Source organism: Podarcis gaigeae (assembly GCF_964106915.1).
Source record: "Podarcis gaigeae genome assembly, chromosome: 1".
Classification (NCBI taxonomy): domain Eukaryota; kingdom Metazoa; phylum Chordata; class Lepidosauria; order Squamata; family Lacertidae; genus Podarcis; species Podarcis gaigeae.
This window is the reverse complement of record NC_139678.1, coordinates 74,247,314-74,270,564: the sequence shown is the minus strand read 5'-3', so window position 1 is coordinate 74,270,564 and position 23,251 is coordinate 74,247,314. Positions and strand designations below refer to the sequence as shown.

At 41.9% G+C, this 23,251-nt stretch overlaps 4 protein-coding genes across 11 annotated transcripts in view; 2 read left to right on the top strand and 2 right to left on the bottom strand.

Annotated features, from left to right (window-relative positions):
• Window positions 1–7,051, top strand: part of CD81 (CD81 molecule) — a 56,404-nt gene extending 49,353 nt beyond the window's left edge. The window contains exons 6-8 of the mRNA XM_083723431.1: window positions 72–164; window positions 1,488–1,577; window positions 2,511–7,051. Of these exons, the coding sequence (XP_083579557.1) occupies window positions 72–164; window positions 1,488–1,577; window positions 2,511–2,573 (246 nt within the window). The 3' untranslated portion in view covers window positions 2,574–7,051. The remainder of the gene's footprint in view (window positions 1–71; window positions 165–1,487; window positions 1,578–2,510) is intronic.
• The window catches only part of TH (tyrosine hydroxylase), a 532,003-nt gene that overhangs the window by 233,277 nt on the left and 275,475 nt on the right, over window positions 1–23,251 (bottom strand). The window lies entirely within an intron of this gene.
• Window positions 11,681–17,913, top strand: TSSC4 (tumor suppressing subtransferable candidate 4). Of its 8 annotated transcripts, none has more exons than XM_083723348.1 (4): window positions 11,681–11,891; window positions 13,974–14,084; window positions 14,592–14,662; window positions 15,863–17,913. In XM_083723348.1, the coding sequence occupies exon 4, from the start codon at window positions 15,949–15,951 to the stop codon at window positions 16,978–16,980; it is 1,032 nt and encodes a 343-aa protein (XP_083579474.1). In that variant the 5' UTR covers window positions 11,681–11,891; window positions 13,974–14,084; window positions 14,592–14,662; window positions 15,863–15,948; the 3' UTR covers window positions 16,981–17,913. The 8 variants fall into 8 exon arrangements, with proteins under 8 accessions (XP_083579474.1, XP_083579475.1, XP_083579476.1 ...); XM_083723349.1 differs by having other exon boundaries at window positions 14,592–14,772; window positions 14,906–17,913; XM_083723353.1 differs by having other exon boundaries at window positions 11,728–11,826.
• The window catches only part of TRPM5 (transient receptor potential cation channel subfamily M member 5), a 52,047-nt gene continuing 47,108 nt past the window's right edge, over window positions 18,313–23,251 (bottom strand). Inside the window, exons 25-26 of the mRNA XM_083723891.1 lie at window positions 22,871–22,961; window positions 18,313–20,803 (exon numbers count right to left, since the gene is read on the bottom strand). Coding sequence (XP_083580017.1) covers window positions 20,700–20,803; window positions 22,871–22,961 — 195 coding nt within the window. The 3' untranslated portion in view covers window positions 18,313–20,699. The remainder of the gene's footprint in view (window positions 20,804–22,870; window positions 22,962–23,251) is intronic.

The window sequence follows — 23,251 nt, the reverse complement described above, 5'->3', positions numbered from 1 at the left end:
CTCAGAGTTTTCCTTCCTTCTCGGAGTTTCCCTGTTAGAATGCTCACTCCAATCCATTTCTCTGCTTACAGCTGAAATGCTGTGGTGGAAACGCCCTGGAAAGTGCATTGAACATTCTTCAACCTGATATCTGTAGTCAAAGTGTGACTTCAGCATTTACGCAGGTAAGGAAGTGTTTGTGTGATATACCCATTGTCCTCAGTAAATGGGCCTTTCATCTCCGGCAAGACTTCAGTTGATTGGGAGTGGGGGAGGTTGAGCTTGCAATATGAAGTACAGCTTTAGGGTTGTTTCTGCACAGGACTTTCATTAAGCCTAAGGTATATAAATGGATCTGTGGCACTCTGTGTCATGTTTGTTTAAGCGTGTAAGGTAGCTTTCTGTAGTAGAAAGGAAGTTTGAACTGTTTTAAATATCTTGCAGTGTTAGGGGTGCAGCTGGGAAGCATGGCCCCATGTGTTGAAAGTGTGCATAGAATGGGTTGAACATCCCTAATAATATGTGTTGGTTTTGATTAGATGTCCATCAGTTAATGGCTTACAGGGCAGGTTTTTTGTGTTTTGTTTTTTGACTGCAGCAGGTAGGTCGAAAGCTGTTTGGGGAGGCTATTAAATTATTATAGACAGCAGTTTGGGCTTTTGTACAAAGAGCATCAGGAGGTGCCATATTATGCTTAGGCCACACTCATCCTTCTGCTAACCTTGGATTGAGATAAATGAATTGATTGAATGGCCTTAGCTCTGTGTTTAGTTTTCCTGATGGTCACACATAATGGCAAAATACTATGCTCACATAACCGGATGTTTACTTGTTCCATCCATTATTGGTATTGAGGCCTGTGCTTTATAATATGTCCATAAACGATTAGGGGTGATCAGTGAAGTAGCCAAGTTTGGTGGTGATACTGAATTGTTCAGGGTCATTAAACCAAAAAGTGATTGCGAAGAGCTCCAAGCAGATCTCGCCAGACTCAGCAAATGGGCAGCAAAATGGCAAATGCAATTCATTGTAAACAAGTGTAATGCATGTCAGGACAAAAATAAATAAATCTTAATTTCACATGCAGTCGTGCCTTGTTTGTCGAACGGAATCCGTTCCGGAAGTCTGTTCGACTTCAGAAAATGTTCAGCAACCAAGGCACAGCTTCCAACTGGCTGCAGGAGCTTTCTGCAATCAATTGGAAGCCGCAGAAGCCGCGTCAGATGTTTGGCTTCCAAAAAAGTTCACAAACCGGAACACTCACTTCTGGGTTTGCAGAATTCGGGAGCCAAAACGGACGAGTACCAAGGCGTTCAACAACCAAGGTACGACTGTATATGCTCTGAACTGACGGTGACTGAGCAGGAAAAATACTTGGTTGACCTAGTGTGTGGCAGCAAATCTGTGCTGTGACTGCATCTGGTTGACCATTGTGAGGATGCTGGATTAGATGAGCCATTGGCCTCATCCAGAAGACTCATTATGTTATTCTGTTCATTTTACCACAGGATCTAAGCTGTCACAGTAAAATTGATGAGCTGTTCTCTGGAAAACTGTACTTGATTGGCATTGCCGCCATTGTGGTGGCTGTGATCATGGTAAGTGCTGGAGTTGTTGTGGTGGTAGTGGCTGTGGGTTTGTGGAATATGGGATACTCCCAGAGGGCCTGTTGAGGTGCCATCCATGCAACAGCTGTGGGCAGTATGTTGATGGACCTCTAGGTCAGTTGTCAGTTCAGAATGATTGACAGCTTCTCCTCATCCTCTCCTTGCAGAGCAGGGGCAAGATGCAGCTTTCCCAGAAATGGACTGTGTCTTCCTTAGCCTGCAATGCTTTTCTGGATAGCAAGGGAGGAAGAGAAGCTTCTAAGCCACTCTGTTCCCTAATTCTGAGCTGGAGAATATCCCTTATCCCTCTACCCTCCCATAGATCATTTTAAGATTCAAGTCTTCCTATTTTTCTCTCTCCTTTAAAGGTTGTTTCGATTTTGCCCAGTGGAAGCTTAGCTCAGCAGAATATCCTTTCCAGTTAGAATCACATTTCAATCATTTTATCAAGAAAATTATCTGATGATGATATAATATGATGATATTATATTATTATTTTAAAGTGCATATAAAATATTTATATATAGCCCACCTTTTTCCGTGACGGGACTCAAGAATAAAAATAAGACCGGCTAAAAACTTACCAACTTTTTATCATTCCATGTGAGGGGAAACAGAAGCTCAGAGAAATATGGAGGAGCAGCATAATTCCACCTAGAACTAAAAAGTTCGGTTTGTACACTTTGCTCCTGAAAGCCCCAAAAAATGCAGATTGGGTTTTAATGTTAACTCTTTTTTATTCAACTTCAACAGCAACAAAGCAAACCATCTTAAATTAAAACCCATCTCTGCCTGCATTAGCAAAACTAGTTTTCTCTTCGACTTCTTGCCAGTCTGACTAGAAGTGGAGGTCTTGTCTATGGTTAACTTAGCCTAGGGACATAGCTTATTGGATTCTCTCTAATGTTCTCTCTTGGCCTGCAGATCTTTGAGATGATCCTGAGCATGGTGTTGTGCTGCGGCATCCGAAACAGCTCGGTCTATTGAGAAGCGGGAGGGCAGAGGCGAAGCAATGGTGCCGAAGGGACCCCAAAGTGCCGCTGTCTGACCAGGAGATACTTCCAACAAAAGACAAAGAAAAATATGTATATAAATATTTCAGATATTACCATACAGTACTTATCATTCTTACTTGGAAAGTCTTCTTTTTGTTTAAGGGTGGTGGGAGGGGGAGTTTCTGTATATTTGTGGCGGAGTTAGTTACACATCAGTTTGCGTGGTAAATCATTCCAGTGGTTCCAGACCTTTATCAAAGAGAGCCTTTCTTTTTCTTCTCTTTCCTCGTCATTCTTCTTCTGCTGCCAACATGGAAAAAGAAGGTATCATGCACAGGTGCCACCCCTTTTATGAGGAATATAGACACTTGGTGCATCCTTATTCTCTGAAAGTGATTTTTTAAAAAAACATACTGAAACCCTTGTTGACACCTAATCCCAGCATGTCCCCCTTAACAATCTCTTATCTTAGTTCATAAGTAATCTTGGACACATTCTCTAAATCTTTTGAGTGTGTAGGGATGCAAGAGTCCCTTGGCATGAAGATGCACTCAGTCCTGCTGTTTTGTTATTAGACAGGTGGGTGTGTCTGTATTTCAGATTGCCACCTTTTCACTGAAGAGTGGAGAGACCTTTTTTTCATAAATTGTCGTAAGTCAAAAGTCTGTTGTGTCTCCCAGAATTCACAAAGTGGCTATGATTGAAGGCCAAATCTCCAAAAGTCCTCATAAAATTTAGAATCGGGAGCATTTTTTTTTTTAAAAAAAACCATTAAAAATATATTAGGTGGATTTTAGATGAAAGAGAGAATTGAATAGGTCTGGTAATGGAATGTTAAAGCTTTCTATATCTCACTGCGAAAACTGAACTTGCACATGTGCTTACATGGTTAATTCTGAATGCAAATGTTGAATGAGGTCTCTCATTTCATAAATGTGCAGTTTTCTAATGATGCCAAAAAGTATCTGTGGAAGGCGATCTCTTAAACAATGGCTAGAAACCTGTTCATTTAAATATATTAGGGGTTTTTTGTTTTAAGAAGGCACCTATTCTTGTGCCTTTTTAAAACTTGGTAGTAGAGCTAGATAACCAACAAGATGTGTGTGACCCTGTGAGTAGAAATTGGAAGATGTTTTCATCTTCAAACACCAGAAGTAAAACTTGAGTAATGGGGCCTAAATACTTTTCAAGCAGAGCTGGTTTCCAGGACTTCACCCTTTCTGACAACACCTGAGCTGCAAACATGAAGCTACACGTGTTTCTTTTCAGTTGACAACTCAGATATCTGAGTTTAGGCACCAGCATGCCTTCCCTTCTCTTCCCTCCCCTCCCCGCCAAAAAAATACTTTTTTTTTCAAGTTGCAACTTGAAATTTGTTACAGTTGAGGCAAGAAGTCCCACCAGCCCTTCCTTACGACAGAGTGGCCATGTTCGCAGGGCTTATTTGTTATTTCAGTAGTTAGTTAATCCTGTGTTATAGAAAACAGTCACAAACAAGCCCTGTGCTATCACCCCACTTAATAGTTTGACTTCTGTTCTGTTTGTTCTTGAAGGAGTAATTTAATCCCGGTTTCCCCCTGCTGATCTTCCCAACTTGCAGTGAATGCCAGGATGCCCTTTAGAACAGCAGGGGACAGCATGAACGAAAGAGAGAGAGGCGCACACACAATGCTGCAGATATAATCTTCCAACACTAGTTGGAATGCTTTTAGTGCACAGCTAGAAGCACTGCTGGGCTTGAATGGTCCACTCAGCGCTAGGTGCAGATCCTTTTTCTGAATTCAGCAATTTGAGCAACCCAGAGGTTCAGTGCAAATCCAGCCTTGCGTTAAGCAAGGCAGGTCAGAAAACAGGATGAAAGGGAATGTTTGGTCAAGGTTCTCACCCAGCTGCCACCCTTTTCCCCCTATGGTGCCCTAAGGAAGCAATGCCTCAGAGTCTTGAAAGATGCAGTTGAGGGGTCTGATTGAGATCTTTTAGCCTTAGAAATAGCCTTAAAGCAACACTGCCCTGAATGTCAAACTTTGCATGCACTGGAAACAGAAATTGAACCTTACCACCCATCCCACCCATCCTTCACAGGTTTGGGGTCACAGGTTTGGTGTTCCAGTATAATAGGCTCTGTCTGCAACTTCTAGGTATCAATTGTGCATGTACATTTATTTACATATAATATATATGCGCGCATTGGGGTTACCAGCGTACAGAATGGATGTTTGTAACTCACTGCCTTTTGTTGAGTGTCCTTGAGAAATGTATATAAATACACCTCTAAGCAGCTTGCTTTTTCTATACCATAAGTTTGATACTGTTCAGCATTCAGTTTACAATGTGCGAGCAGCCATAACTCTGTGTTGGAAGATTCGCTGACCTGTCCTCCAAGAACTGAGCATGGATCAAGCCCATTTGGGGGAGGAAATGTTTGCTTCAGGCACAGGTCATGTTGCAATACCGTGTCTGTGGAAGGCGGGTGCAGGAGATTATTGAGGATCATGCTGCCATTGAAGTGTGACAGCAGGACAAGAGGGAGGAATAAGTTTTCCGGAGCATGCTTTGTGGGTAAGGCACAAACTACAAGTTACGTGCAAGTGCTTTCAACAATGCTTTGACACTGTAATATAAAGCAGCTTCAAGAGGGTGTGATCTTAAGTGGAGTGGTAGAAAGGACAGAAGTGCTTTACAAGGATAAGTACACATCTGGAATCCCATGAACACCAGAAAGCCAAAAGGGAGGTGGGCAGTGGACAATGTACCATAGTCTGAAGATTGTGTTTTACAACTGTTTCCGGATTGTACTTCTACAGACCACAGGTAGGGAATCTTACAACAGAGTGTTCTCCCAAATTTCAAAAAAAATAATGAAAATTGTTTCTTTGCATACAAAAAGCCTGATGTTGGGAAGAGGGTTCTATATTAGGCTTCTCCCCAGCATGGCGGTCGTTCTGTATGTAGAGCTTATTTCTTTCTACGACAGAGTGCTGTCTGAAATGGTACAGTCCTCAATAAGTTTGTATCACATAATTTGCTGTTTCTGCAAAACTATAGACGTATGGCCACTTTTCAGTGCCAGGCAAAGCAGGATATGTTCTTGTTTCCCTTTTCCTGTCTGCAATGCACTGAGGGACTAGCAAGAGAGGGACGAGGGTAGCTGCAGCATTCCAAGGTAGGCTTAAAATAACCTCTGTGCCGTTGATTGGGGTTTGCTTTAAGTAGAGACTGGTGGTGTGGAGAATCTCGCCTCCAATATGGCTCTAGTATTTAAAAGGTGGAGACCCAGCCAAGAGAAGCCCATTCCTAATGCGAGGTGGAAGAGAGCTGACATGCAGATGCTCCTGTACAAAGCATTGTACTGTTACATCTGACAACATATTCGCACAATGCTATGTGAAGAGTTGTTCTCCCAACGATTTTTGTGGCTGGATCTGAGAAGCCTCTAGATTGGTTGTAGTTCCTCAGAGAACATCAATTGACAGGGTTAGGTTTGGGAGTATGGATGTGTCCAAAACATTAATTTTTGATGGTTGCTGTTTCTTGGAAGATCATATGGCAAATAACTCTCTCTTCTAAGCCAAAAGAGGAGGATAACATTCCCCCTTTCTCTTTCCTGGATTTGTCTGAATTAAACAGAGCCACGATGGAGGCCATAGGGAAAGGCCAAACAGAACTGCTGGCCACATTGTGCTGAATGCTTGGGTTTCTTTTTTTATACTGTGGAGCATGCCACAAGCTATATGTGTGTTAACTACTATTTTTTTTTCTCTCTGCCTTCTTTGTCACTTTTGAAATTTTTTAATAAACATTTTCTCCTGGTGTGTACTGTGTGATGAAGCCCTGTGTTCCTTACAGCCAGTAAGTAAATTGTGACATCTGAATGTTTCGCCCATCTTGTCTCCATAGCATTGGCAAAACCAGCCATGGGAATGGGGAACAAAGGGGGGCCGGCGAAGAAGCCAAGGGAAGAGTGACCTCACCCTTACCAACTGCAGAGCTTATTGGCCAGTTGAATCTTACTCTGTTTAGAAGAAAGCCATGAGGAAACTCGCAGTTCCAAAATGGGGCTTAATTGAGGGGGATAAAATCGGCTTCTGATATGCAGCATGAACTATCCCAAAACTATCTGTTAACTGTTTAGGCTAACAGAACAGTTAGTGGTCAGTCCAAAGGGCTTGCTGCCATTGTCCAGCCCTACTACAGGTTGCAGCAAACCCAAGAGAATGCATGCAAGCTTTGCCTCTTGTTGGTTACAGCAAACAGCCTGGCCTTTGCACTTAGTTGCCTCTAGAAATGTGGAACAAGGGATACATGGGGGAGAATGACAGCCCCTTCCCAGCTCAACCCCTTGGCTGTGCTTCTGCCCAGAAATCATGTCCACTTGCTGTTGTCTTGCTTGTTTATCTGAATGTTAAAATAATCTGTCGAAATAACTTTTTTAAAAAATGATATATGAAAACAATTAAACAGCAGAAACGTTAGCGGTGTACTGTCAGATTTATTCCTTCCCTAACACCATGGAACGATTGTGCTAACTCTAGATTCGTGGATAGCATCCAGCTTGGGTGAATGCCGTTTCCTTAATACTTCCTTTCATGGGTTTTTTTCTTTTCCTGTTTAAAAGCAATAGTCACTTCCTGTACCCAAAAATATATATAGGAGACGCTGTTGCTGTTTAAAAAGCTGGTGTGCTTCATCCTGCCATTGTGCAAGGTGACTTGTCTTATCTCTTGTATCAAAAAGCTCAGTAGGTTTATATGTCATTCAAGTGGCCTTCTCATAAGAGCAAAAATTATGGACTTTGCATAAAAGGGAGCAAGTGTTAAAGATTGGGGTGCAACGAAATAGTTGTTAGTAGCTACACTCATGGGTGGTGAATGCTCATTTGGTGGCCTGCTTCAGAAGTATTGAGTAATCTTCTTCCAGCACTTTGCAAAGCCAGTCCCTCAAAAAAAAAAAAAATCTTAACACTGGTTCTGCTATTTATTTATTTATTTAAATTTATAGATAGTATTATTGCATAGCACTACCCAATACACACTTAAAAAACAAAAGATGCATTTCAAGTATTCAAACATATTCTCCTTCACTCCCACCTTTACTCAGCGGTCAGTGCTGGGTATGTAGAGTCCTTTCAAAAAGCCTGGCAAGTTATCGGCTCTTTGGGGAGAACAAATTCAGACACCCACCCACCCCCTTCCTGCCATGCAAACTGATCAGAGATTTGAAGCTTTTTAGAAAAGGCTCCGCTCACTGCTTTTGAATCTGCTTCACAGAAAGGCAGGGGATTTCTGCCTTCAAGGGCTCAGCACACAGGCTATGTGTGTGCACACGTCTTGCACACAAAGATACTGGTTCTAGATTTCTAAGTAATAGTTCAAAAGAAAAGCTGTCAATGTGCTATGAAGTGAAATTCAGAAGAATAAAGCTTTGTGGCTTGGGTATGCAGGGGGCAGACAGGTGAAACTTAAAAGTGGTGTCACACACTGTAACCAGTCATATGGTTTTTGACATCTCTACAGCAGATGAGACATCATACAGTGCTTTCTTCAGTTCACATCAGAAAGGAGTGGGCTACCATTGGAAGTGTAAGTGTGTGTTTTTGTGTGTGTGTGTGTGTGTGTGTGTGTGTTAGTTAGGTCATGAATCAGCACTTGAGAAAGGAAAAGAGTGGAACATTAACAGTAAAGGGGAGCCTTGGTTTAGGATAACCATCATCTGAATTCTCTGAAAAAAATGTTGCAAACTCCTGCGCAAATTTAGTTGGGTGTAAGCCCCATTAGACTTCTGAGAAAATATGCACAGCAGTAGCCTGTGACAAGCCTAAGGGCACTCCTACACTAAGTTACAGGAAATTGTCCGAGAAGAGGCAGACTCATTTCCCCCACCCCCTCATCCAGCTACTCAAACTAGAGCAGAGGGCTGCATTTGACTCTGGCCATATGCTGCAGAATGCTAATGGTTAAGTCAGCCCATCTTGGCTGGGAGGGCTTTGGGCTAACACATCTGGGGATTTTGTTGTCTGGCAAAAAAAAATAAGGGTGATTGGTCCCAAAGGATATAGTTCCTCTTGTTTTGACCATTCTTCCTCAGCAGCATTCAGTGTGTTGCATTTTGCTTTGCCTCAGCCGCTTCAACACACTGTTTGGAGGAAATAGATTAACCATCTGCTCATCTCTGAACATCTCCAACTTGCTCTTTTTGGGGAGTAATGAACTGATACCAAAAAGCTGCAGAAAACTAGAAATTTTGCTCATCTTATCAGCAAAGTCACCAAAAACACACACTGCAGATCTCGAAATCCGTTGCTATCCTCAATCTCTCAGGGCAGGGTGTTTTGACTAGTTCCTCAGGCCCTGATAAGGAAGGAGCATTGGCAAAGAGGGAGTAAATACAAAATGCGAAGAAGAACAAGACACTAAGCCTTTCACACTGCCCTTCTTGCCTGCAGCTCTCAGCACCTGCCATTGAAGTGCATTTCTCTGCCTTTAACAGATTAGTCTGTTCTACATCCTGTAGAAGGATGTCATTATCATCACTGCCAGACTTTCTGTTCCTCTGTGGGTGGGTGCTTTTAAGGTTAATGGCATGCAAAACTCACAGAGGTTCCTGCCGAACCCCCACCTCCACCTCTCCATCCAGGCAAGTGGGAGACATTATCATATTCCAACCACACAAAAGCACTTGAGGAGGGCAGACATGGGGAAGGGCATGGCCTGGAGAGAATCCTGGGGGCCAGAAAGAAAGGTCTGGGGGGCCACATATGCCCCATCCTAAAGGGTCTCCATAGCATTGTGATGCCATAACCAAGACCTGTGCACCTTCGCTGAAACCTAGTGCCATCTCCCACCAGCACTTTTCTTCCTGTCCCATGGCCATAATTTGTTGGGGTCAAATAAGGCAGTCCAGACAGATGTGTGTTAGGAGTTTGTGTCTTCATTGCTTTTGTATGCAGGGGGGACAGTATATTTGAAACAATGGGATAAATGATTCACATCCACCAAGCTCAAAATTGTTTTATTCACGAAACTGCACCTTATGTCCCCAAACTGCTGCTCTATGAACGTCTATTGTATCACCATACATAAACTTTTGATTTTCAGTATGTTGTGCATGGAAGTATTAAATGGACCTTAGTCTGGGCAAATCCTACAGTACTGCTTTAAAAACAACAACCAACCCTCCCTTTTAAAGGAAGATGAGAAAATTTTAATTCTCATCATGTCTGTTGTTACTGCTGGCTGTATCTGGGACAAAAATGGCTCATTCTACATAAATTACTGTAATTAGCAATCCTCCATAAATTGAAACTGATGTTACAAATGAAAGGCAGCAGTTTCTATTACGGATGGCTTCTCTGTTTTTTCAAGACTGTCCTTGGGACCACAATTATAACTTAAACCTGAAGACATGTAATCTTACAGGGGCCTTGTTGGTTTCCTTTGATCTTCTACAACCATCTAAAACAGGGGTAGGCAACCTAAGGCCCATAGGCTGGATGCGGCCCAATCGCCTTCTCAATCCAGCCCACGGACAGTCTGGGAATCAGCTTGTTTTCACATGAGTAGAATGTGTGCTTTTATTTAAAATGCATCTCTGAGTTATTTGTGGGGCATAGGAATTCGTTCACCCCCCCCCCCCAAAAAAATATAGTCCAGCCCACCACATGCTTTGAGGGACGGTGTACCGGCCCATGGCTGAAAACGGTTGCTGACCCCTGATCTAAAACACGTCCAGGACAAATGTGTGCATTTGCTAAGTCCACACCATACATTTAAAGCACATTCCAAAGAATTCTGGAACGCCCTCCACCCCGCAAAAAATAATAATCCTGGGAGCTGTAGTTTGTTGAGATGCTGGCAACTGTAGCTCTGTGAGGGGAAAACTACAGTTGGCAGGATGTGTTAAATGTGCCCTAAATGCATGATGTGGGTGTGATTCCCCTCCCACTGTTTAAAACAGTGCGGAGTACAAACCCTCCCATTTTTAACACTTGAATATTTGCATCAGAACATAGGGAATATGGTGGCCATGTGCTTTACTTTACAGAAAACAGTCTTCTATTGGGAGGGCCATCAGAGGGCAGGCCTCTGTTTGAAGATGTCATCTATTTGAAAGGCTGTCCAATCCAAGTCTTGTGTAAAGATAATCATAAAAAAGGAGAGCAGCTGATTAAGCAGGTGCACAGGTCAGGTTATGCGATCAAAGTCTTTCCCATCTCTGTGAGGTGCTTTCTATATCTAGTTTAATTATAGTAATTAGTACACTTAATTTATTAATTGCCTTCAAGGGCTCAGCATACACATGGCACAAGTTTCCTGTGAAATCATTTCCATGCTACACAGCTTTGCCGATACAGTACAACCTTCTGCAAAGATTTCTGCACCCGGGGAAGTGTGAGGGAGGAGTGTCGAATACCTGCATGGGCGTAGCCAAATCAATAAAAATAAATAAAAATGCATAGGTAATTAAGGTTCTGCGCCCCCCCCCCCAAAAGGCTTGCCCCCGTAACAAAAATCCCGGCTACGCCCATGAAAATCAGGTATACACACCTCGGCAATCGTTACCTGGCCGGGAAGATATCTTAACGGCTTTTAAGTCGTATTGTTAGTTATTGGGCAGGTGTGCAAATCGTGTGCATAAGCAAACAAAGAAAACGTGATTGAGATGCAAGCAGACGAGAGTAGCGACGTGGGATGCGAAGACAGATGTTGCAAAATCGCTCGCGTTGAGTCCTGGATTTCTAATTGCAAATGATAACAAACATATCCCTCAGGTAAGTCCAGCTCAGTCGTCCAGCCCCCACCTCCTCAAAAAGTGCCCGCCCCCTCCGCTCAACTTGCTGGCGTGCAACTGTCAGAGACGCCAACTCAGAAGCAAGCGGGATTACGACCGCAGCCTTAGAACTCTTCCAATGTTTTCCTAACTCTACGGACCATGGAGGCGCCCACTTCACGCCAGAAATATCCCTCTCCCCGCCGCCGGCAGTCGACGATGATAATAATAATAATGAAGAAAGCACTACAGTTCCCAGAATGCATCGGGAAGGGAGGCTACGAGGAGGACGAGGCTAGTCACTGGGCCGCGTTTTAGGCGAGATGCCTTCTGGGATATGTAGTTCACCCGACGGGTAGCTAGCGTAGGGTTCTACAGCGACCCGCCAGGCGAGAAAGACTCCATGTCCCGGCGTGCGCAGGGAGGACGGCGCGGAATACGGCAGGTCGTGGCTGGAATTAGGCACAGCGGCGCCGCGGGTGAGGAGAAACGGAGGTGGGCTCTGCTCGCGGGGGAAGAAGTTGATGCGTTTGGCGGGACGGAGGTAGGAAGGTCGATGGCGGGGCGGAGTTCTGAGGGCGGGAGAGACGCGCTGCTGTTTCTTTTCCCATCGCAGGTGCTGCTCATTCCACGCGGGAGGGAAAGGACTGGCCTGGGGGTGTCTAACGGCCCCGAAGACCCATCATATTGTTTCCCAAATTGACCACGCTAATGGGCCTGTATCTGTTCCCTGGTTGCATTTATACTCTTCCCCACACGCGCCTTTTTCCTCCAAGGAGCTCGGGTGGCGCGCGTGCCTTCCCTCCCCCTTCTCATTTCTCCCTCCACAACAACCCTGTGGGTTAGGACAGAGAGGAAGTGAGCGGCCCAAGGTCACCCGGGGAGCCCCGTGACCGAGAGGGGGGGGGATTCGAACCCAGGTCCCTCGTCTGTGACCATTACACACCACCCAACCAACCTGGTCGTCAGAGGTACGAGGCCTCTGGAGAATAGGGCCGTTTATGGTTAATGGTCATTTTCCTCGATGAACTGCTTTGCTCTGCGCCGAAAGCCATGTAAACTAGCAGTCTTCGGCCTTTTCTTTCTTTGGATAAATTTTTATTAGAATTTAAAAAGAGAGGTGCAAACATTATTATATCTTTTTTTAATCCAAACTATAACGTTAATCTAGATGAAATCACAGATCCAGGGGAAAAGGAAGAGAGAAAGAAAGAAGTAGAGAGATAGAAGAAGGATTCTAAGATTTTTTAAAAGTTAAAGAAACTAAAGAACTCCCGATTCTTCATCTGTCAGCCATATACAGGGTGAGTCCTTTAAAAGAGGCCCCGTGGATACAGAGCACACATGTTCCACAGGGCCTCTTTTAAAAAACTCACCCTGTATAAACATCATTCAACTCATCCACTCCAGTATTACACCCAGCAGGACTATTTTCTTTAAATCAACATTATCTTCAGCCTTCAAACCCAAATGTCAATATTTCTTTTTCTTTTTCATGCAAAAAGTCTGTAAGAGGTTTCCAATCTTTAGTAAATGTTAACAGTGACTTTTCTCTGATTAAACATGTCCATTTTGCCATCCCAGCTAAGTTCAATAATTTTAAGTCATACTTGCCAAATAATGAATTTGGAGAATCAGGTCTATTCTCTTTTTAAACATGTGGGTGGTGGTAATAATTCTATTGTGAGCCACCTGAGACGAGGCTTCGACATGGGTTCTGACTGCCCCTGCTTGAAGACCCAAGATATAAATCAATGATTATTGCTATACAGAGCTTTGGCTCAGTGGAATAGCACCTGCTTTTGCATGCAGAAGGGCCCAGGTTCAACACTTGACACCTCCTGGTAGTGCTGGGAGAGAACCGTATCTGAAATTCTGAACAGTCACTGCCAGTCAGTGTAGTCACTGAGCTTATATGGACCAATGGACTCAGTATAAGACAACTTCCTTTTTCTGTTTTTTTATGGCAGCAAATTTCGTAAGTTAACTATGCTCTGTATAAAGACGTGCATTTCTCTTTTTGGCCTTCTTTGAATCTACTACCCATCAATTTCACTGGGTCACTAAGTGGGAGAGATTTCTTTCATTTTAGCCTCCCCTGGGTTTCTACCTTCACCCTAAGACTGAGCTGCTGCACACATGAGTCTGCGCTTGCCTTGGTTTTATAGCCTCTCTTACCCAAGTATTGGGGCGAGAGATAGCATCTCTAGATGAAAGTACCTGAAAACATCAATAGCCCTGATATTTTGCATTTATATTGCACTTTGGAGTGTTCAAAGCACTTACAGATTTCTCATCACAGCCTTATAACATCTTTAGCCCTGTTCACAATAACTGTCAGTTAATATAGTTTTAACTTGCTCTTGTTTTGCATCCCTTGAAATTTATAAGTCGTTTGCTAATGCTCAGGGCAGGCTGACTGATATGTTTGGATTGAGAAAAAGTAATTTCTCCATAGCTCATGTTAATTAGAGATGAGAGACTTGGGGAGGCGGGAATTGCCTTCTTTGTAACAAGTTACTTTCTTGACTTTATTTTCTGAAGCTTTTTCCTCTATCATATAACTCTCTGTAGGCTAGAGTGTGGGGGAGCTGTTTATTTATTTATTTATTTTGGCTTCCCACAGTTCAAATAACAGGGATCAAGATAGTATGGAAGATTCTGAAGGGGACTTGTCTATTCTGAGAGAAGCCATCCTGTTTGAATTGCATCCTAATCAGATCATTGCAAAGAACTTGTGAGTCTTTTCTTTCTGGAAATTATTTTTTCATTTTTCTATTTACTGCCAGTAAGAAACAGCCAAAACCTCCCTTTAGGGGGCAAAACAAACCAACCAGAATCCACATAATGTAGATATGTTTTGGGACATTTAAATTTGGCCCATTGGCTGTTAAATTAATGTAAGTTAGATTTGGTTCTGTTCTTCTGATACAGCACAAATGACTTTTGGATAACAGGATAGCTTATTTTAGTTGATGTGACAATTTAAATGTTCTTGCATATCTTACACATCTATGTAAGTTGCACATTGAAGTCCACTACCTGAATAGCTGTCTTGATGACCATATAAAATATGCAAAGATTCTGCTTTCCAGCCTTAAGAGAGGATTATTTGCAGATATTATTGTTAGTACAAGGCTAGAAGCCACACCTACCCAAACAGCAAGTACTATTAATGTACTATGAAATTTCAGCTCCACTTTATTTATTTGCGCTGATGATATGTCCAACCTCTTACTGCCAGGGTACAACATCTGAGAACCTTGGTGGCTTTAACTGACCCAGAGGATGGAATACTGTTTCAGACTCCAGATGGTGAGTGGCTAGTAGATTTATCCATGCCTGTTTACCGTCACCATAAAAGAGCTTTCTTCCTGTACAGTTCTTCCCTTTTAGGGAATTGGTCACTGGAGACTAAGGAAAATGTTATTAAGGGCCACTGAATGAGGCTAGCACATGAATGGGCGGGTGGGGGTGGGGATGTCAGACTCAAGAGATAGAGCATGATAAATATATGATAAAACTCTGGTGTTTGACTTGCACACAAAGGTACCATAGAAAATTCAATGAATCTGGAGCATCTAGTCCCTTTGTCATTTTTGTAAGGCATTTTAGGAACATGTAAGAACAAAATATTGTTCTTGCTATATTCCAGAGTTGGATAGAAGTCTGACAGTACCACATCAATGCAGATAGTAATAAAAAGAAACTACTGAGTTACAAACCCAGTAGAAGGAATTCACTTTTTACAAAAGGAGAAAATGCCACTGTCATACTAAATAAGGTTTTAGTTTTCAAATGAGAAGCAAAATCTTGCGCAACTATTCAGGGGCAGCGAAAATTTAGTACTACCAGACTCAAAATTGTATGTCACAGATTTTGTTAATTTGTAAGTATTAGCCTAGAAGAGATCACATTCCTCTGTCTTATACAAGTGTTCCTTCCTTGCCTCATTTAAGATAGCTGATCTTTAGTGCCAGAAGACACTTTTGGCTGGAAGCTGCTGATGGATCATTTAATTTCTGAAAAATTATCTGTTAAAACTAGTGTTATATTCTGTAAATCTATGTTCTGGCCTACTACATGGAAAATTGCTCAGCTGGCAATTTCTGAAAGTATATTATTACCTGTGTTATGTGGAAGAGGATACACTGGTAGATTTAGTTAAACGATGAATGAATGAATGAATGAATGAATGAATGAAGTGCTTTGACCTATTCAGGACTACAGGACTACAGAATTTATTTTAGAGAATTTACTAATTGGCATTGCTTAACACATTACAGTGTGACTGGTTTATAAAAAACCAAAAGCAACTCCAGAACTGTTTATCTGAGACAGTAGCTGAGATGGGCTTCTCCTGCTAATCCTTTTCTCCCTCCACCCCTTCCTTTGTATTGGATTTTTGTTTATAGAGTTCTTGAAGTACATTAAGGGCAGGTGTCATGGTATGGTTTCCTTTTCACAGTTGAACTTTACTGGGTTTTTTTTGTTTTTGTTTCATTTTTGTTCCAGGCTTTAAACTCCCCGGGCAGCTGGAAAACTTAATTGGCTGCAGCAAGGTCTAAGCCAAATTAGTATAAGCAAGCAACTGCCCCAATATGGGTGATGAAGGTGCAGGTGAACCCTTCATGGGTATAGTGGCTGGCGGGGCCGCCAATTACGAGGGTGTCCTTCCTTCAGACACAATTTCTCTGAGTGATTCAGATTCAGATGACTTTGGGTTTCCTGGCGATGCTGAAGTTGATACTGTATCTCCTGAGGAATCCCTTCCTTCAGATGATGTGGGTTGTAGATCAGATGAAAGCGGTGATCCTTTACACAGCAACCAAAAATCACCTGTGCAGCCATTTCACCTGAAAGGCATGAGTTCAAGCTTTTCCCAGCGCAGCCAGAGCATTTTTGACTGTCTGGAAGGGGCAGCCAAACGAGCAGTGCCCTCAATGGCTGAAGATAATGTGATTGATGGAAGATTTAAGCGGCCTCTGCCTCCACCCAACATTTCAAGCAAGATTGCTGCAGAAAGCATTGGAAGACAAAGCAAGCCACCGCCAGCTCCTAAAAGTTCTCCAGCAGTTCCTGATTATGTTGCGCACCCAGAACGCTGGACCAAGTACAGCTTGGATGATGTTTCAGAGTCCACTGATAAGACCAACAGATCAATTGCCATGGAGTTCCTGGAGGGCATGAAGACTAGAGGGGAACAGAAGTCAGCCTCTCCTGAAAGCTACACCCCGTCCTTCAATCAGGATCCCTCCAGTTCTGGTGCTGGAAGGATTGTCTTTACCAAACCCACAAAAGTAGGCTCAGATAGGAAAAGAGCTGCCGCCAAGGAGGATGAAGAAGACAAGCTTAGTGATGCAAACAAAGAACCCAAAGAGAACCCTCCAAAGAAGCCTAAGACCCAGAACAAGGAGGATGGTGTACTAGACCCTTTAGATATAAAGGAAGCAGAGGATTGGAAACAACCAAAACTGGAGGAGTTAAGTGTTCAAAGAGGATCTGGTGTAGATTCTTCTCAGGCAGATGAAGAGACAGTGGTGGGGACCATGGGATTCCATGGTAGCAAGAAAAGGAATAGGAAGCATTTCCGACCCAAAGCCAGCAATGATGAAGAGGAGGAAGAGTCCTAAAGCTGGATAAATTATAGTGTTTTTAAAGAAGTGTTTCCCTAAAATTATTTTCTTCATTGTTTGCATGAGTTTTGGCTACTTGCTTGCTTTGTTTAGCATACTTGGAGCTGTGACTTAGATATATTTTAGCGTTCTATTTACCGATTTCATGATGTCCCTCTGTATTGTAGTATCAAAACTAGACAAAATTTTAGTTTGCAGTGGTGCAGAAATGTCTACAAATACTCTGCCTGTAAAGGATCATCTGGTTGTTGTTGTTTTTCACTTTTGGAACAAATCTTACAACTGCATACCTGCATACTCCTCCAGATTTTGTTGAGCTACTGTTTTGCTTAGCACTTTGTGTAAAATCTTTTGACTGGCATCCCATCTCTGAGTACTGGTAAATCATGCCATGTGAATGAAGCCCAATATGCATCCATATATTTGTTTAATCAAACAAAGGTTTAGTCCAAGCCCATACCTCTCCACACTGCCAATGAAATTAAAAGCACAGTAAGTAACAAGCCATATGCTGTAGAAGCACTGAAAATGGGAAGTGTCTACATGCTGTAAAATGCAGCATGAATGTTCCCTTGTTTCTATATAGCATGGTGCTTGATAGCAACAAATTAGGATCATGGAAGCAAAGCTTGCAGGGAACATGCACACATTTTTTTAAAAGCTAGAAAAGACAGAGCCAACGACCAGAATAAGACTTCATTGGATTATGGAATATGAAGAATGATCTCAGCACTGAATATCCACTACTTCCGTCCTTTGCAACTGTGATGTTTCCATCTGCATATCCAAGAGCTGCTCCCTAAAGTAAAGTGATTTCATAACAAATTAACTGGATTTGTTTGGGAATTAAAGGACTTAAAATGGACTCTTTAACAGACCTACTATGTGATCCTTTTCATATTATCCTTGGTGTCAATAAAAATTTTAATTCTTGCTTTTTTTGTCCAAAGATATGTGTGTTAGCAACTGGTGATGCTTGTCAAGACTTGACAGGTATATTTTCCCTACCCAACCCTACCTTCTCTCTCCAGCAACAGCTCTCTTCCACTCTCTTATCTCTGTCCACAAGCTGCTTCAACCTATTATGAGCAGTAGCAGCAGTTATTAATCTGTTCTTTGGTGATTGTAGTAGAATCAAATTGGTTAGGCTCACCTTGGGATGCTGTGACTGAAAAAGAGCTTTTCCTATATCTCATTGTTTTGGGCCTCAAGAGCCTCACTCTTGACTGCTGGTTCAGACACAGGAGTATCTAATAAGGAGGAGAAAGGTAGCCATTTAAATTGCACAAAACCACATTAAGGCCATCACGCAATCACTTAATGAAAATATGTTTGTTTGTTTTTAAAAATCACATATATAATGGCTTGCACCTGAACTCCAGCCACTCAGAGAGCCAGTGTCTGGAAGGGGGGTTAGAATGTTGGGAGACTGGGTTCAAATGCGCACCAAACCCAAACAGTCCTATTGGGTGACCTTTAACCAGGCATGCAGCCTAACCTACTTCAGAGGGTTATGAGGATAAAAAGTCTCATATGCTCTGGTAAGGGCAGGATCACAGGTATGCAGCTGCCTCACTGTGCAAAGCTGCATCTACCCCAGCTGGCTAATTAGGTCCACAGACTTAAGGCTCCTCACTACTGGTCTAGGGGGGATTTTCTTCCAGCATATTTTATTTATTTTTATTTCATCAAATTTATACACCACTTGATTGTTTAAAAAAACAAAAAAAACCTCAAAGCAGTTTACAAAATAAAGCAATAAAATTATCACTATGAAAAATTAACAGTAATTTAAAACATTTGAAGAGTTAAAATAGCAGTAGACCCAAAAAATATCACATCAACTTTCTTAGCATCTGGGTAAGATGATAAATTAAAAGTAGTTGACAAATTAATAGTATTTATAAGCTGAATCTTCCCAACTTTAAAAATGTAATGTGGCAACCATAAGCCAGCCAAGTAATATCTTGCAGCGCAACGATGCTGAGATTTCAATATGTCTCTAAGGAAAGGAGCTTCAGAACTTTTATTATTTCAGTCTGCAAGATGGGAGCAATCTGCATAAATGTTTCTCGCCTGCATTTTATTTTTCTCCCTTATGAGCTACTCAAGTGGCTTTGCAGAGTAAGCTAACTGCAATCATGAAGCATTGTCATTTCCAGCATTACCTTACACTTTGGTGCTTAATTTATGACACATCTGCATGCTTTAACATTTTACCCATCTGTGTTTTTGAAAAAGCACCAGTTCTCATTTTGCTGGATCCCTTGGTCAGCACTTCAGGGGAGTAACAGCTAGCTTCCCCCTAGCGCCACCCACCCACACCCACCCACCCACACTTAGGTGTGTCCACACCCACACACCCAACTTATTCTAGTGGCAACTTCCAATGACCTCAGACATGTTTGGGAAATGTAGAATTCTGAAAAAAGTTGGTCTGCTTCAATGCTGACTAGGTGCTTGTGTCCTACTTACGTCAATCAACCTGCAGCTGCAACTCAAAACAAGTAGCTGTATTCCATGGAGGGAGACATTTTGTCATCTAACAATATGGCATTGAACATATGCATGTGATATTTCCAGGATTATATCCTGGACATGTTTTTGGAATAGTCCTTCACATGGAAGGATGTACCCTTTTAGCTGAACATTATTTTTTTCTAAACTGTCACAACGGCTAAACTCTGGATTTCTTTATCTGATGGTCCAGTGAGAGGTAGCTTCTGTGGTCCTATTTATTTACTATTAAGAAGTCCATGCTCTTTCAGAACCATCAGATGTAGGTCCCTTGTGGCCAGACAAATTGCTTTCACCCCCAAAAGGTGAGTTAAGGTGCATTTTCTGCATTGTTCACCAGGCGTGGGAATGAGATAAGGTCATTTCCCCCCCCTTTAGCAGGCATAATAGCTGCATCACTATCAGAAATAACAGCAAATGAAGCACTTTCTGATTATTGCATCTCTCTGCTGGGAAGACTTACCTGCTTGCAAGCAAATGCTAAAGGTAAAATAACAATGCCAGATTATTGTGGCAACCTTGCCTGCCCTTGTGACTGCAGTAGGGTTTAAGAGAGCTTGTTCAGTAATAGTGTTTTACTACTGCCAGTAGTAAAGACTGTTGTTGCAGGTGGTAGAACCTTGCTGGGAAGAATCTTCTAAGCAGCTCTCTGTTTTACAGGCAAACCTGGTGATCCATTTTTTTAACGGCAGTTGTGATATGTGGAAGCTTAAAGCTGCGGCATTACATCCATAGTGCTATTTTCCTCAATAGTACAGAGATCTGTCAAAGTAGCATATTGGTTTATTTGCAAATTAATACTCTGCATCATAATTGGATTTTTTAACTAGTTTCCTTCAAGAAGGAAAAAGTATGTGCAGAATGTATTTTGAACATATAATGATTACTGTTGCTAAGAAGGTTTGGAATGGTCTGGCATGAGTGGTTTATTTGCATGGCATAAATTAGAACAGCAGCACAAGTTTAAATATCGGACTGCTGAGAAGGTGATAGATTATTAGAAGCAACCAGTCAGCATTTATAAGGCTAATAAATTGGATGCAATGCTTCTCCATAGGCTTTTTATATGTTTGGTACGGAAGACAGAGTAGTACTCGGCCATCAAAAGAAAAACCCCTTTAGGTAATTGAAGACCATGATGAATATGTCAAAAAGTCAATCAAAAACACAGCAAAATGTTTGATCTTCTGCAAGTAGCGTTAGTTATCGATGTACATCATGTCATCTTCAAACTGATGGGTGCCTTCTCCAGCTTCATTGCCTTCTGGTGCAGGCATTTGATTTGTGCCTGTGGTTATAAAACCTGTGGAGGTTTTTGGAGTAAAAGCACTGGTTAATATGAGCAGGTATGAGAGTTGTTTTAGGCCAGACAGTTTTACTAAATAACAGCAGAGCTATTTCCTTATAATCCCTTTCATCCATGGTATCTGGGTTTTCTTTTAAAAGAAGGGGGGAAATCATTGAGAGGGTTTTCTTACATTTTGTGCCTATTAGAATCCCACCACCAAACATCCATATACTATCTCTTATTTGTTTCAGTTGGGCAGATTGATTAGGCTGTAGCAGCAAGAAGAGGAAAAAATATTGCAGCACCTTAAAGACTCATCAGATTTATTGTAGCATAGGTTTTCATGGAATAGAGCCTACTGCATCAGATGTATGAAAGGATTGTCCTAGTTTTGCACACAGACCAAGATGGGGGAAAGTTTGGAGAGAAACAATAATGAAATGCAGAGGTGAAGTAAGGCCTGACATTTTTCTTGTAGTTACAGGTAGGTAGCCGTATTGGTCTGCTGTAGTAGAAACAAAATTAAAAACAAAAAAATTCCTTCCAGTAGCACCTTAGAGACCAACTAAGTTTGTTATTGGGATGAGCTTTTGTGTGCATGCACACTTCTTCAGATACACTGAAACAGAAGTCACCAGACCCTTATATATAGTGAGAGGGTGGGGAGGGGTATTACCTAGAAGAGTGGTGGGAATGGGTGATTGGCTGATAGGTGTGGTAAACCTGTTGACAACTGTTAATGACTGCAATTGGTCTTACAGGAAAAAGAAAGGGGTGAGGTGGCTAAAAATAGCTTTATCATGTATAATGAAATAAGAATCCAATGTCTATTCAGAGCAGGTCTCTCCATGGTTTTAAGTTTGGTAATAAGTTGCAATTCAGCCACTTCTCTTTCCTGTCTATGCTAAGTTAACACCTGTAGTTATTTTATGAAGCAAAGGTTTCTTTCCGGTTGATGGTGTTAAAATAAGCATAACTAGGAAGATAGCATCTTTGGTTACTGCTGCTGTGACTGGTCAATTGAATAAATGCAAGCTTTGCATAGAAATGTCACAGGCTTTCCTGGACTCTTGCGTTTCCTGGCCTTTGGCTTCACTGTCTAGAATTATTCTTCTTCTGTAGTGTCTGGTGTGCCAAGTAATGATAAGACCAACAAAGTATTTTCTTTTCAGCAGCCTAACATGGCTTCCCCTCTGGAATTTGTCACTATGGAAGGCACTGGATTTAGCCAGATGAAGTAGAAATCCATTAATCTCACAAAGATGCACATTAATCTCATGAAGAGACAGAACAGACATTTTTCTATCCAAGGGCAAACAGTTAGACAACAATGACCTAATGCATAAGCAAGGGCTTCCCTGTTAGCTTTGGAACCAGCGTATACTTGCATCCCTCAATGCATGTGGAGAGCAGCTGTCAACTTAATGGAGTCCACAAAGCTGAGGAAGCTGAAAAGCAGACTGTATGCTTTGAGTGCTTATCTTCACAACTGAGCATTTTGATCTGTACTGCTCAAACTGATTCCAGGGTATAAAGTTCCAGTGGAAATATTAAGCATCATGACAGGTTCAAGCATGAATCTCTCTCTCTCTCTCTCTCTCTCTCTCTCTCTCTCTCTCTCTCTCTCTCACACACACACACACACACACACACACACATATCCCAGGTCTGGAACTTGGAAAGCGCATGATGCAGCAACCTTGCTGAAAGTCTGGGTTTGGTTAGTGCCTGGGCAGGAGACTGCCAAGGAACCCCATGTTCACCACCTTGAGTTCAGTGGAAGAAAAAGTACCTTAAGTAATCTCTGTAATTTTTAACAACAAACACTTTTTGATAAATTGTGTGGGCTGTTTAGGGAAGCTTTTAATGTTTAATAGATTATTGTATTTTAATATTCTGTTGGAATCCACCCAGAGTGGCTGAGGAAACCCAGCCAGGTGGGCGGGGTATAAATAATAAGTTGTTGTTGTTGTTGGGTATAAATAAATTGTTGTTGTTATTTTCTACTTAGCCTTTTACTGCTGATTTTTCTCTTTAAAAAATGTTTTACTTTCGTTTATTTACTTTCAGAATCTTACTCACGTGTGTAGTTCATAGGTTGTCTGTTCAAAAAGAAGCTGTTGTTGCTTAAGGTGTCTGCCATTGAGGAAAGGGTAACTGTGCAGTAGGAGATCTACAAAAAAAATGACACACTGGCGTTGCAATCCTAAAGAGATCTGACAGATTTGCTTGCGATTTGAATACATTTTTAAAGCACAAATTAGTCAGCTAAAGCATAGCTTCACAGTTGCATTTTTAGCTCTGCTGCTGGTGAGCACCTTGTCTCTAATTACATTCAGCCAATGACTTTTGGACCTTGGTCTTAGGTGCCATTTGAATGAATAATATTGAAGGCAACTTGCTGTATCTGCACTTCTAATTTAGTAGGGATGTGAAGGGCGAGGGAAATCCTTGCTAAGGTTC